At 41.0% G+C, this 13,520-nt stretch overlaps 1 protein-coding gene across 1 annotated transcript in view; it reads left to right on the top strand.

Moving 5' to 3' along the window:
- Positions 1 to 13,520, top strand: part of DNAH6 (dynein axonemal heavy chain 6) — a 192,545-nt gene that overhangs the window by 50,074 nt on the left and 128,951 nt on the right. The window contains exons 24-34 of the mRNA XM_066618431.1: positions 366 to 561; positions 907 to 1,071; positions 1,340 to 1,453; positions 4,200 to 4,325; positions 4,473 to 4,628; positions 6,230 to 6,391; positions 7,563 to 7,700; positions 7,803 to 7,970; positions 9,122 to 9,270; positions 9,770 to 9,877; positions 11,496 to 12,051. Coding sequence (XP_066474528.1) covers positions 366 to 561; positions 907 to 1,071; positions 1,340 to 1,453; positions 4,200 to 4,325; positions 4,473 to 4,628; positions 6,230 to 6,391; positions 7,563 to 7,700; positions 7,803 to 7,970; positions 9,122 to 9,270; positions 9,770 to 9,877; positions 11,496 to 12,051 — 2,038 coding nt within the window. The remainder of the gene's footprint in view (positions 1 to 365; positions 562 to 906; positions 1,072 to 1,339; positions 1,454 to 4,199; positions 4,326 to 4,472; positions 4,629 to 6,229; positions 6,392 to 7,562; positions 7,701 to 7,802; positions 7,971 to 9,121; positions 9,271 to 9,769; positions 9,878 to 11,495; positions 12,052 to 13,520) is intronic.

The raw sequence follows: 13,520 nt of genomic DNA, 5'->3' as shown, positions 1-13,520 counted from the left end.
CAGGCCTCAGAAGGCCTTCCTGAGGCGTCTGGAAGAAACTTTCGGTTGCATCTGGGAGGTCATTGAGGCCCACCCTGTAGATTCAATTATCCTCAAAAATTGGGATCTGCAGGGATCTGGGAATGGGTCCCCCACAGATACCGATAGTCCACAGATACCGAGGGCCCATTTAGTCCTCAGTCTTATATGCATTTGTATGTTTTCCATTGAAAGAAATGAGATGTAATTATTTTAAATTAATAATTACAATTATTAATTTATAATAAAAATATCATTGGAATTCTGCCTAAAATATATTCTGAAATTAAATGTATAAAAATGCTTTTTAGTTGTATTTTAACATTTTCAATATTATCTACAAACAGGTTTTACTTTTTATCAAATGATGAGCTCTTGGAGATTCTGGCTCAGACTCGCAATCCCCAGGCTGTTCAGCCTCACTTAAGGAAATGCTTTGATTCAATCTCTAAACTAGAATTTGCCTATATGGCTCCAGCTGAGGGAGAAGAAAAGGTTCTCACCAATGATATTTTAGCAATGCTGTCACCTGAAGGGGAGAGGGTAAGCAATCATCACTCCCTTTTTCCCTGTGCAATAGCGCTGTAGGCAAAATGGAGGTTTCTGGTTACTCATTGGAGTCAGTGAGTAGACCTCCAGCCTGCTCAATTCCAGCACAGGATGCAGCAGTGGGCATCTGGCTCAGCTTCTTCTGTACTGGGTAGGATTGGGCTGTTAATATATGTGTGCAACATATTGAAATGTTTTTTTATGGCACAGTGAAGTCAGATTGACAACTTTCATTGTTTTGTTAATAACTTTAGGGAAAACAAGAACTTTTCAAGTTCTGAACGTTTAAAAGTAGCATAAATAATACACTCATAATAAGTGTAAGGCTTGCCATTTTAGGTTGGCTTAGGAAAAGGACTTAAGGCCAGAGGAAATGTTGAAGACTGGCTTGGTAAAGTTGAAGAAGCAATGTTCAATTCCCTGAGACGCCTGAGCAAAGCTGCCATTGCTGATTATCAAACCAAAGAGAGAGTAGAGTGGGTTGTTGCTGGACATCCCTCTCAGGTAACCATAGTTTTTTACTGCTTTGAGCTTGTTTGCGCTTGATACAGTTGGATCTCCAATAGTTACATCTATTTATACCAAACTACAAATCAGTTAACCACTTGACAGAGGTGGCAAAACCCAGCCAAAATCCATTGGAAATTCCTCCTGAACAATTCCCATTGAAATGTTGGTCTGTGTAATAAGAAGAGTACAGTTGTTGAAATGTGCTTTCATTGACAGGTGCAAGATGTCTCTGTGTTTGAGCAGCTGTGTTTCCTTCCCACAGGTTGTACTGACTATATCTCAGCTCATGTGGTGCCGTGACCTGACTCAGTGCTTAGAAGGAGATGATCACGATCATTTAGAAGCTTTGACAGAATTTGAAAATGTCAACTTTGAGGTGAACACCTTTTGAGTGGTACAAAAAATTAGATGGGCTTCCTGTTCCTGCCCTTGTTTTTGATGGAAAATCATTGTTCAGGATAGTGGAAGAACAATTTACTAAAAGGCACTGTGCGCTTTTTACATGGTCTGCAGAGCACTCAAATATGCTGTAAGGTGTTCGTGATACATACAGTCTTAACCAAATACCTCAACCCTAACTTCTCTAGCTGCTTCACAAATTTATTTTAGAAGAGGCAATCCCATGAACACTTTCCTGGGAGTAAGCCCAGTTGAATGCAATGGAATTTACTTCTGAATAGACACAAACAGGACTGTACTGCTAGAGATGGAAAAATTGGTGATAGCTTTGCATATTTCTCAGCCCTCTTGGGATTTTCAACACATTTTCAACCATACCCCTGAATTTACCAGTAGCAAGAAGTTTGCAATTGTGCGTGGTGTGCCTTATATCAATCTCTTGTAAAATGTCCATTGTATGTTAGGATATTCAGAACTCAGCTAGTCAAGTGCCTGTATTTGCTCCAGATACAAGTTATTTCCCCCCAGTTCAGTACTGGCAGCTTCCTTAACCCATTTCACTATCATTTGTAAGGTTGTGCTTTTGCTGAAATATCAGTTGAAAGTTGTGTTTTTATGCCACAACTTCAAATCAACTCCAACATAATTTTCATTCTTGTATACTCTGGATCCCCAGAGATAGAATAAATTATAGTTTTGAGAAGTCTGAAAGACATGCATGGCTATCACCACACTTTTTACCATATCCCTGAATATGCCAATAGTGAGAATTCTACAGTTGTATCCAGTAGACCCTATGCCAACCTCCTATAAAATCTTTATAGATTTTCAGGTTGGTTGGTTGGCAACCTTCAGTCTCGAAAGACTATGGTATAAGCCTACAGCATTCAAATGAAGACCTGCCATAGTCAAGCGTGTGCCCTTCCTCTGCTAAGAAAAAGCACTCCCAGTTTTACCTTGGTAGCTTCTGTTGCTTCCTCATAATACCTTTCAGGCATACCTGTTATCCACAGATCCCGCATCTGTGGTTTTAGTTAGCTGCAGTTGTGCATATGCTGGGGGACACCCTTTAAAAAGGTGGAAAAGTAAAGGAAATACACCAAAGATAGCCCTGCCTATCTTTGTGCAGTGAAACCGCTGTGTTTTGAGGGCTGCAGGTGATCTTCTGAACTGCCAGCAGACTCTTCCTGGTCACATCAAGGGTCCTGTCCTCACTCAGTGTTGCCCCACGATGCATGATTTGGGAACTGTGTTTCCCTGACAGAGGAAGGGTATTCCATTACAGATGGAGAATGCTCTCGCACCAGCACAGATAGGGTTGAACGTTGAATGTTAACAGAGAGGTCCGGGGCAGAAGGGATCCAGCCAATTGAGTATCCATTTTCAAGCTGCAAATGCGGCAGGAAGACGATACTATAGAGTGCAAAATCATTTCACTCACTTCTCTGTTGGTTCAGTGTAAAAAAAAAGTATGAAATATAAGAAGTGGGGTTTCAGTTATAGCTCTGGTATGCAGAAAAAATGGTCTGACTGCATGGAGAAGAAGCTGTTTTAACATTCAACCCTACCTGTGCTGGTGTGAGGGCATTCCCCATCTGTAGCAGAGTGCACGTCCTTTACCAGGGAAATACAGTTCCCAAATCATGCATTGTGGGGCAACAGGAACAATTGAGACAATTGTGGGGCAATTGAGTGAGGAGAGGAACAGGAACAAGAATTCACCAGGAAAATGAAATTTCTATTTTCTGGTGTAACCTGATACATGCTCTCACATATTCATACTGCAACATGCAAAAGACATACAAGCACAAAATCAACAAATGCTTATTGTCTCAGACAGAATTTGTCCAAGCTTTGGCAAGATGGCTATGGTTCATTTTATTCCTGACAATCCCCTTGACCTGCAGTTCTCAAACTCTCAGGGAGTTTGAGGACTGTGGTAAGTTATTGTGTGAGAGCAGGGAAGAAAGCGAAGGCAGGGGGAAGGCAGTGACGCGATCCACAGGGGTATGCAGGGACTGGCATTTGCTTACCAGTCCCTCTGGCAGCCTACCAGGAGTGTGGGGAGCCCTGCATAATCCTCCACAGGGCTCCCCAGCCTTCACAAAGTGAAAGCGGAGCACGCTCCAGTTCCGGTATTGTGGAGGTGGAGTGCGTTCACTCCACTTTCACTTTCTGGAAGCTGAGGAGCCCTGCAGATGGTTGTGCAGGGCTCCCCGCACTCCTGGTAGGCTGCTGCAGGGACTCGTAAGCAAATGCTGGTCCCTGCAGCCCCTTAGCAACATGATCCTGGGGATCAAGTTGCTGCCTTCTCCCTGCCCTCGCCCCTTAAGGGGGTACAGAACCCTCAGGCTGGGGCATCGCAATGCCCTAGTTTGAGAAACCCTGCCCTTGACTCATGGATGGATAACCATCCATGAACTTCTTTCCCCTTCCCAAAGTACTTCCAACCAGTCAGGTATCACACAGTGAATATGATGTCATAGCAACACTACGTAGCCCATCAGATTTGGCTATACCTTTACGTTATTAGGAACAAATAAATCTTGTTCAGCTTGAGGGCAGTAATTCCTGAATAAGCAATCACTTTCATCCTTTTTTTTCCAGCAATCCTTAAAACTAATCACTAAAAGGACGTGTACCTCTTAATAATAATGAAAATGTTTACTGTGTTGAATAAAGTAGGGAGATATTTGTAACATATATTTCTTCTCATTTCATAGAGATTAAATGCATTGGCTTCATTAGTCCGTGGGATTCTTCCTAAACTGCACAGAAACATCATAACAGCACTCATAACTATTGATGTGCATGCAAGAGACATAGTAACTGAACTTGTAGGACAAAAGGTACATTGTCATTTAAATTGTTGCTTAAATATTTGTAGGTGTACAGTTTTTTATTACAATGATTATTTATTAAATTAATATTATTATTAATTTATTATTGCACTGTTACAATGAGCTTCTAATAAGAATTTCCTTTCATTTGTAAAGGTGGATTCTGTTGACAATTTTGATTGGCAAAGACAATTACGGTACTATTGGGACCTCGATCTGGATAACTGTGTGGCTAGAATGGCTTTATCCCAGTATACTTATGGCTATGAGTACTTGGGCGCATGCCCAAGATTAGTAATAACTCCACTCACGGTAAGGCCTTGTTTTCGTTTTCATGTGTGTAAGAGAACTTGAATTTTGTAGGGAAATTTCTGATGAATAGAGTTCATCATTGTTATACAGTTTTGCTTTTAAAAAAAGAATGTTTTATCATCATATGCTCCCATGAATAAGAAAAGTAAAATACAGGTAATTCTTGCACTCAGAATTACTGTACCTCTGCCTAGGGCTGGAAACTGAGAATCATTTTTAAGAGACTTAAAAGTAGTACAGCAGAGCCATTATTACCTATACTCATTTCCATTGCCTCATTGTTATCTCTCTTTGCTAGTTTTCAAAGCCCTAGAAAATCTTGAAAACCCATTTAACCAGAGATAGTAGCAGGATAAAAGAAATAGGTGAAGCCCATCACATGCAATAGCTCTTTCATGCCGTCTTTGAAACATACATATGCACTATGTCTCTTCAACCTCTATCTGGATGCTAATGCAGTCTCCTTGGAGCGTGGCACAATTAAATCTGTGTTGCTTCTCAGTTGGTTGAATTGTTCAGGCTGAGGAACTAATAATTGTTTTATAGAGCCAGCCAGCTGTCTCTTGGTTTCTCATGTCACCAGAGTTGAAAAGCAGCACTACCATCTGCAGTACAGTAAATGAATGGTGCCATCAGCTGTAATGTTTTTCTGGGCCACAATGTGGGAATGTTTGAGAGGCACCATTTTAGGAGGTAAGGGGCTCTACATTTGTGGAGAGGAAGGAGGTAGTGTCAGGAAACTACTCAATTCTTTGGCTTTTGCCTTGTGTGGGTCTTGCAGTGTTCCAAGGTATACCTTGTTCTCTTTATCATCTACAATAATAGTGAAGTTATCCAGAGATTTGGGCTGAGGTGTAATTGAGATCAACAGATGCTTCTCTTTTAGTGCTGCCACCACTGTAGCAGCACTGAAGGAGGTGTATCCATTTACTCCTCCTTTCTCGTCAATGATTCCAAGTCACCAGGAAAGGTACAAGAGAAGCAGATGAAGAGTATCTATCAGTTTTCCCTTACCAGGTGGCCAGACACAGAGGTACAAGGGATCAACATACTATGAGGGGGCCCAACACAGGACTTTATCCGAGGACTCTCCAGATCCTGACACTAACCCTGACCAGCACACTTCAAAATTCTCCTCTGTCTCTCTCACACATCCTTACTCTTTTCCTCCTCCATGTTCACTCAGATTTCCCACTCCATCCTGCTCTCATTCTATCTTCTTTCTGTCCCACCTATGCACCTTTTATTGGCTGATACTAGCCAATCAACCCTTCATCAGGTAAACTGCCAGCAGCTGGAGCGCCATCAACCTTCCTGCCCCTCCTAACCAGCTGCTTGGTGCTTGATGGTGATGTCACTGTCAAGCAGGCATTCAACTTTCATCACCATCTCATTGTTTCTGCTCACATGGCCGGAGCATGAGATGTGGCTCACAGGGTGACTTGGGCCTTTTTAAGAGTGATCTAAATCTTACATAGGAGGGCTATCAATTTAAGACAGAATGTGCTTACTGTTTACAATCACACTGTAGTACAATTCTGCCAACTTATTTGTTGGTACTCAATACTCATGCTTGTTTTCTTTACTTTGACTCTCATCAGGATCGTTGCTACCTCTGCCTTATGGGAGCATTGCAGCTTGACCTAGGTGGAGCCCCAGCTGGACCTGCTGGTACTGGCAAAACAGAGACTACCAAAGATCTTGCAAAAGCTCTTGCCATCCAGTGTGTCGTATTCAACTGTTCAGATGGCTTGGACTACAAGGTAGGAAACTCAAATATGTTAGTATAGTGTATGCATGGGAACAGTTTTTTGTTTTTTTTTGTAGTATTGTTATATTTCATGGATCTAAGTAGAGACTTGCAAGTTATGATTTCTGAAAACAATGTGAAAACAGGTCAGTATTTTTCCACAAAATGTATAATCATTGGAGTAATTCTCAGAGCTACCGTTGGGGAGCAGGAAGTTGTGAAAGAGTTAGGGCTCAATCCTATCCAGTTTTCCAGTGCTGGTGCAAGCATGTTAATAGGGTGTGTGCTGCATCCTGCAGTGGAGGGACAATCACAGAGGCCTCCTCAAGGTAAGGGAACATTTGTCCCCTTACCTTGGGGCTGCACTGTGGTTGCACCAGTACTGGAAAGTTGAATAGGATTGGGCCCTTAACCAGTAGAGAAATTGTGCCCAGAAAAACAGTGGTCAAATTTATGAATAAAGTAACTATTCAGTTACTATTCACATGGCTACTAATTTTCAAATGTTCCTTGAAATCTCACATAGCTAGGGGATTGTGAATGAGTGGTGTTGAAATGGATTTCACTGATGATTTTTTGGGATTACTCTTTACTCCCACTTATACTGACTGTGGTCAGAAACTGCAGATTACAGTAAAGAGATATTTTATTTTAAAGCACTAATTTTTTTTTCCATAATGAAGCATTTCTTTGACATAAATTGTGTTACTGTATCAGTTTTGAGCAGAACATTTTTAGAATTTGGTTCACACCTCGCACCACTATAGGAAGAGAACGGAGGATACCTAACCCAGCCTTCATGAAGGCTATATGTCTGCATTCCTTTGGTTTTACATCTCAAAGACTAGGGACCCAATTGTATCCAACTTTCTAGCACTGGTGCAGCCATGCTAGCAGGGTGTGTGCTGCATCCTGTGGTGGAGGGGCAGTCATGGAGGTCTCCTCAAGATAAGGGAATATTTGTTCTCTTACCTGGGGGCTGCAATGTGGCTGCATCAGTGCTGGAAAGTTGGATAGAATTGGGCTCTAAGGCTGCAATCCTCTGCTCACTTATCTGGAAGTAAGGCCCATTGAACTCAATGGGACCTACTTCTAAGTATACATGCATAGAATTGAGCTGTTATTGTATGAAACTATGGCTGTTTAGAAAGGTAAGGTACTTAGATCTGCTGATATTGTTTTAGATGATGGGACGTTTCTTCAGTGGCTTGGCACAATCTGGAGCGTGGTGCTGCTTTGATGAATTTAACCGAATTGACATTGAAGTTCTGTCTGTGATTGCCCAACAGCTGATTACCATTAGGAATGCTAAAGCTGCAAAGGTAATCATTCATTTGGGTACATTCTTAATTGCTTGACTGTCCTTTTTATTAATCATATATATATTTCAAAATGTAATGTTTTTCTCTTATTCCTTCAAACAGTTCTCAAGGTTTATGTTTGAGGGACGTGAAATAAAATTGGTTATGACTTGTGCAGCCTTCATTACAATGAATCCTGGCTATGCTGGACGAACAGAATTACCTGACAATCTCAAAGCTCTCTTCAGGCCATTTTCCATGATGGTTCCAAACTATGCTTTGATTGCTGAGGTATCTTTTCATACATACAAGTACATAGAAGGTGTTTGAGAGCTGTGTTACTGTATTTTATTTATTAGATCTGTTTAATGGATTTTTACACCAGCTTTCTTTCACGTGTGTGGATGCCCACAGGCAGCATATGAGAATACTGTACTGCAGCAATACCTTGGAAGCGCAGTTGCACATCAGAAAACAATAGAATGTCATTTTCTAATACCATACTTGAAATTATACTTTCCTTTTAACCACACGAACGCTGCATTTTTGTATTTTATCAATAATACTAGTGACCCCATGCTTTATTTAGCACATTGCAGGAAAATTCATCTCAGAAGTATGTGTACATAATTTTATGGTTTTACTGTATAGTCTTGTGTGTTTTATTTGAAATACATTTAGTCAGATCTGCAACTGGAGTTTTGATCTTGATCTGTAAGTGTGGATTCATGTCACAGTTTTTTCACTTATTGTCACTTAAATTGACCATTTGAGTCCTTGCAAGAATGGGGCCTGTGGAAGCTCTCTTTGGCAGCATAATTATTTCATTACCAAAGTTCTAGTAGGTTCAGATCGAGTTTTAGTGCCCGATATAGGAACTACATGCACCTCTGTTATAGTTTTGTGTTACAGATAGGGATGTTACTCCATGAAAAATCTGCACTTATAATGCACAGAAAGAAAAGAATTATTCCCTTGTTTATTCTTAGTGCTACTTCCCAGCTGAAAGTAGCTGTCTGGTTTCTGAGATCTCCAAGTCTCCCCATCTTGTTGCATCCATGCTGCAGCCTGCAATCCTATACACACTTTCATGGGAGTAAGCCCCATTGAAAACAGTTGAACTTACTTCTGAGTAGACATACCTAGGATTGTGCTTTAGTATTAGACTTTACAACTTTTTGTTCACTAAGCAAAATCATACACACATATATTTAATGGAAATACTTGTGAATGTTTATTCTTATGCAGGGTGCGTTATCTAGTATTTAATATATTTTTCTTGTTAAGATTATTTAATACATCCGTTTCACGACAGAGGGAGACTAGATGCTTGAGTATATTCTTAATTGCATATATAATGAAACTTTAGTGGAGCCAGATTGTTTTTCTGTAAGATTTTTGGTGTTTCGTAAGAACACACAACATGTTTTTTTGTCCATCAGGTTATTTTGTATTCTGAAGGATTTGAATCTAGTAAGACTCTTGCAAGGAAGATGACGCAAATGTACAAACTCTGTAGTGAGCAGCTCTCTCAACAGGATCACTATGACTTTGGAATGAGAGCTGTCAAATCTGTTTTAGTCATGGCTGGGTAAGGAACCTTACACAATGTGAAACATAATTTTACTGTTAATAGTCTTTTATCAATGTGGAAATACAAACATTTTTATTTATTGGGCTCTATTTGCTTAAAAATCTTGCTTAAAAATACCCACGGCTGCCATTTCAATTAAAGCTGCAGTTGTCTCCAGGGAGCATTGAAAAGGAGTCAGATTCACCTCCATGAATCTGCTGTTCCTCCCATTCTTATGAATGTAAGTACACCTAAAACATGCCCTATTGGGAAAAATGGTGAACATGTAGTGGACCCATAAACTTATTTCTAGCAAAGTTTTCCATGAGGATTTATAAATGGGAAATAGGGAATGACAATAATATTAAAATATGTTTTACTAATCCTGTACAATGCTTGAACTGAAGACTAAAGATAAGATATTCTATAAGTATTTTGGAATACTTCTGAAAACATTTTTATACCAGCTGACCAATAATATGTCTAAAAAACTTTAATTGCTTTTCAATAAAATTAGATCACTAAAGAGAGAACACCCAGATCTAAATGAAGATGTTGTATTAATAAGAGCACTACGAGATTCCAATCTTCCAAAATTTCTTACAGATGATGCTATTTTGTTCAGGTACTTTTTTTTTAACTGATGTTTTATTTATTTCACCATTGCATCTATTTTACCCTAATAGAGTATAAATAGCCTCTAGGTAGCAATGCCATACAATTATTTTCTGCCCAATAATGAAAAATGTAAGCATATTTAACTGTTAGAATATCTGAATTTATTTACTCATTGACCTTACATCGCAGAGCATAATTAAAATGCCATGCCAGATTGTTGACATAAACAGTTTGCAGTAAGTTAATGGCAGGGAGGAATAGGGCTGGGGGAATTTCAGGGTGGGGGTGGGCTGGGTTGGATCAGGGATGGAGGGAATGGATCTTGAAAGCACCAGCATGTGCTAGAATCCCGTCCCCACTTTTTTTAACGGGGGGGGGATTCACTTCCGTTTTCACTCCTCATACTTACACTAGATATATAGCAGGCAGAAGTCTGAAGGAGACCCATCAGCAATCAGAAGGCTTATGAAGAGGTAAGGAAAAATAAATATTTTTTCCTTACCTCTGGCGGGCTCCTGAGTACCTCCTCCACCACAGCATGCAGCACACCCTGCCTTGGTACAGCTGCATGCTGTAGCATGTTGAAGGATCTATGCTTCCTGACGCCCACTGGAGCAGTGGCATCAAAGTTGGCTACTGCTATATCCCATGAATGCCGGGAAGCCCCCAGGAGGGACTTTTGTCCCCTTCCCCAGAGGAAAATCCCGGACTCATCAGTGGGTCTCCTCATGTCTGCACCAACTATTTTGCTGGCACAGATGCAAAAGCCTCCGACCTGACACAGAGTTCAAGAGTCTGTGGAGCAGGGCTTCACTAGTCCCACCTCCCTCCTGCCCTGGTTCCTCCCCTACACTGCCCTCATTCTGCCCGGCAGGTAAAATCTGCTTACCTTTCCCATGGAAATTGGTGGGATTTAGAAGTACTTGACTTTAGCAAGATTATACCCATAATGTACATGATTTTTAGTTTCAGAATTTTTATATCTTTTTTTGTAATATTTAGTTGTATTTATTTAAAGGATTTATGCAGGTGTACTCTTGTATACATGGGGGTCCCATTCCGGAACCCCCTGATGTTAAGTGAAACCACAGATACGGGTGAATTCCTCCCACCTCACCCTCCAGAACTCTGAACCCAGACAGACATCCGTGGCCTCTGCTGGGCTCAGACTGAGAAGGTTAAAAAAAAAAAAAGCGACTTCTTCAGTTTCTCCATGAAACCAGAAGTGACTGTTTTAATGCCTTATAAAGCAGAGCTTGCCTCTGGAGGGGGCACACGGGGGTGTGTGTGCAGGGGGGGATTGTGGACCCGATCTGTGGATAAGTGAATCCGATGCAGGATCTGTGGGTACAGGGGCCCGCCTGTATACCACTTTTCCCAAACCTCAAAGTAGTGTACAGGAGGGGAGCCTTTGCTCAACTTCAGCTGATGTGGCCTATCTTCTTTGGAAGGCTTCAGGAAACTGATGGAGTTTGGCTGGGGGTGGCTGCTTTTGTAATTTTATGCTACATAATAAGTTGAATGTATTATTGTTTTAAATATTGTTTTTAGCTGACGAGTGTAGGAGAAATGAGACAAATTTTTTTAACAAAGACAACTTTTTGGTTTTTTTTTGTTTCTGTTAGTGGGATTATATCTGATCTTTTTCCTGGAGTTATAATCCCAGAACATAATTATGGAGTGCTAGAGTCAACAATAATAGAAATCATGCTTTCCAAAGGATTACAGTCTGAAGAATCCATGGTTCGCAAGGTCATACAGCTTTATGAAACTATGTTGGTGAGGCATGGTGTCATGCTTGTTGGGCCAACAGGTGGTGGAAAAACTACAGTTTACCAAATTCTGGCTGATACTCTCGGAGCTTTGCATGCAGCGGGTGAAGAGAGCCATTTCTACCAGCCTGTTAAAACATTTATTCTGAACCCTAAATCGATTACAATGGGTGAACTGTACGGTGAAGTTAACAATTTAACTCTGGAATGGAAAGATGGTCTGATGGGCCTTAGTGTTCGAGCAGCTGTGGTTGATACCTCTGAAGATCATAAATGGATCATCTGTGATGGACCTGTGGATGCTTTATGGATTGAAAACTTGAACACTGTTTTGGATGATAATAAGATGCTTTGCTTGGCTAACAGTGAAAGGATCAAACTTACGCCCTCCATTCATATGGTGTTTGAGGTAAAATGTTTTCTTACATTTGAATATTTTGCAATAATTCCCTAAATATGTAATTTAGGATGCAATCCTAACCAACTTTCCAGCATCGAGGTAAGGGCAATGCAACTCCGAGGTAAGGGAACTAACATTGTCTTACCTTGAGGAGGCCTTTGTGACTGCTCCCCAACTGCAGAATGCAGCACATGCCCCACTGGCACAGCTATGCCAGTGCTGGAAAGTTGGTTAGGATTATGCCCTTAGTTTCACAAACTTTTTTACAGTGACTGGCTCTCATTCAAGACTAAGTAAGTTAGTAATTGACTGACAGTCCAACCCTATCCAGGATTGGACTGTCAAGTGTAGCCATTTACGACAGTGGAACAGAGCTCGCTCAGTGGCCATTTTGGAAGAGTGCTGCAAGAGGCAGCAGTATTCCCCATCCATTGACAGACCTCCCTGGACCTGCCGGAAATGGGGGAGGAATAGGGTGGAGAGGCTGCAGAAGAGGGTGGATCTGGCAGCAATGGTGTACATTCCCTCATATTCCCTCTTTTTCAGCCTCCCACCCCCTTTCTCACCTTAGTCTTGCACCAGATAAAGAGCTAGCACAGGTCCAAGGAGACCCATTGCAGAGCAGGAAGCTTACAGAGGGGTAAGGAGATTTAAATCCCTTTTTCCCTTCCAAAGCCTCCCAATCCACCAGCCCCCACTGGATACAGTGTACTTGTTTTCAGTGCGGCTCCAGCAGTGGGGGGAAGAAGGATAGGATTGAGCCTTGTGAGTGCAGTCCTATGCATGTCTACTCAGAAATAACCCCATTATAGTCAATGGTGCTTTCTCCCAGGTAAGTGTGGATATGATTTCAGCCAGAGTACTCATCCACCTATCCAGTCTCACTTTGTAAGGAAGGTTGAGTTGTAACTCTAACTCTACCCATTAGAGTTACCCATTGGTAAATAGACTACCCAGTGGTCACTGGTTTGGCTTCAGTAGTCTCTCCCCAAGAGATAGTAAAGCATGACAGTAAAGCATAATGGGCCTCTCTCTTGTTCAAATAGTTCTTACTGAACTAGAATAGTTGCATGCTGTTGTGATTTGGCATTTATTTAGGTTTTCCTATTTATATGTGACTGCTAATTGGGTTAATTGCAATTATGTTTCATTCTGACTATGTAATATTCATTCAGATAGCTAAAGAAATCAGCATGCTTTTAACAGATATCAAGAAATACTTTCCCCCATAGGCTAGAATAATGAAAGAGGAGTACAAAGAAGTCTAACTATAAGCAAAGACGTTCTCAGGATGAAAGGCAGACAACATTTCATACCTGAATATCTTACTAAAAGGCAAAAGAGGTTAATGTGAGATAGAAATATGACTACTTTATCGTATCTTCTTGATTTGTTGCATCACTCTGCTTGTGACACTCTGCTTGTCCTTGCCAGGGATGGCCCATCCATTAAGTACACTGCTGCAGGTTTGCATCAGT

The sequence above is a fragment of the Tiliqua scincoides genome, chromosome 2 (genome assembly GCF_035046505.1).
Source record: "Tiliqua scincoides isolate rTilSci1 chromosome 2, rTilSci1.hap2, whole genome shotgun sequence".
Classification (NCBI taxonomy): Eukaryota; Metazoa; Chordata; class Lepidosauria; order Squamata; family Scincidae; genus Tiliqua; species Tiliqua scincoides.
The sequence above is the reverse complement of the archived record's forward strand: the minus strand, read 5'-3'. Positions and strand labels throughout refer to the sequence as shown.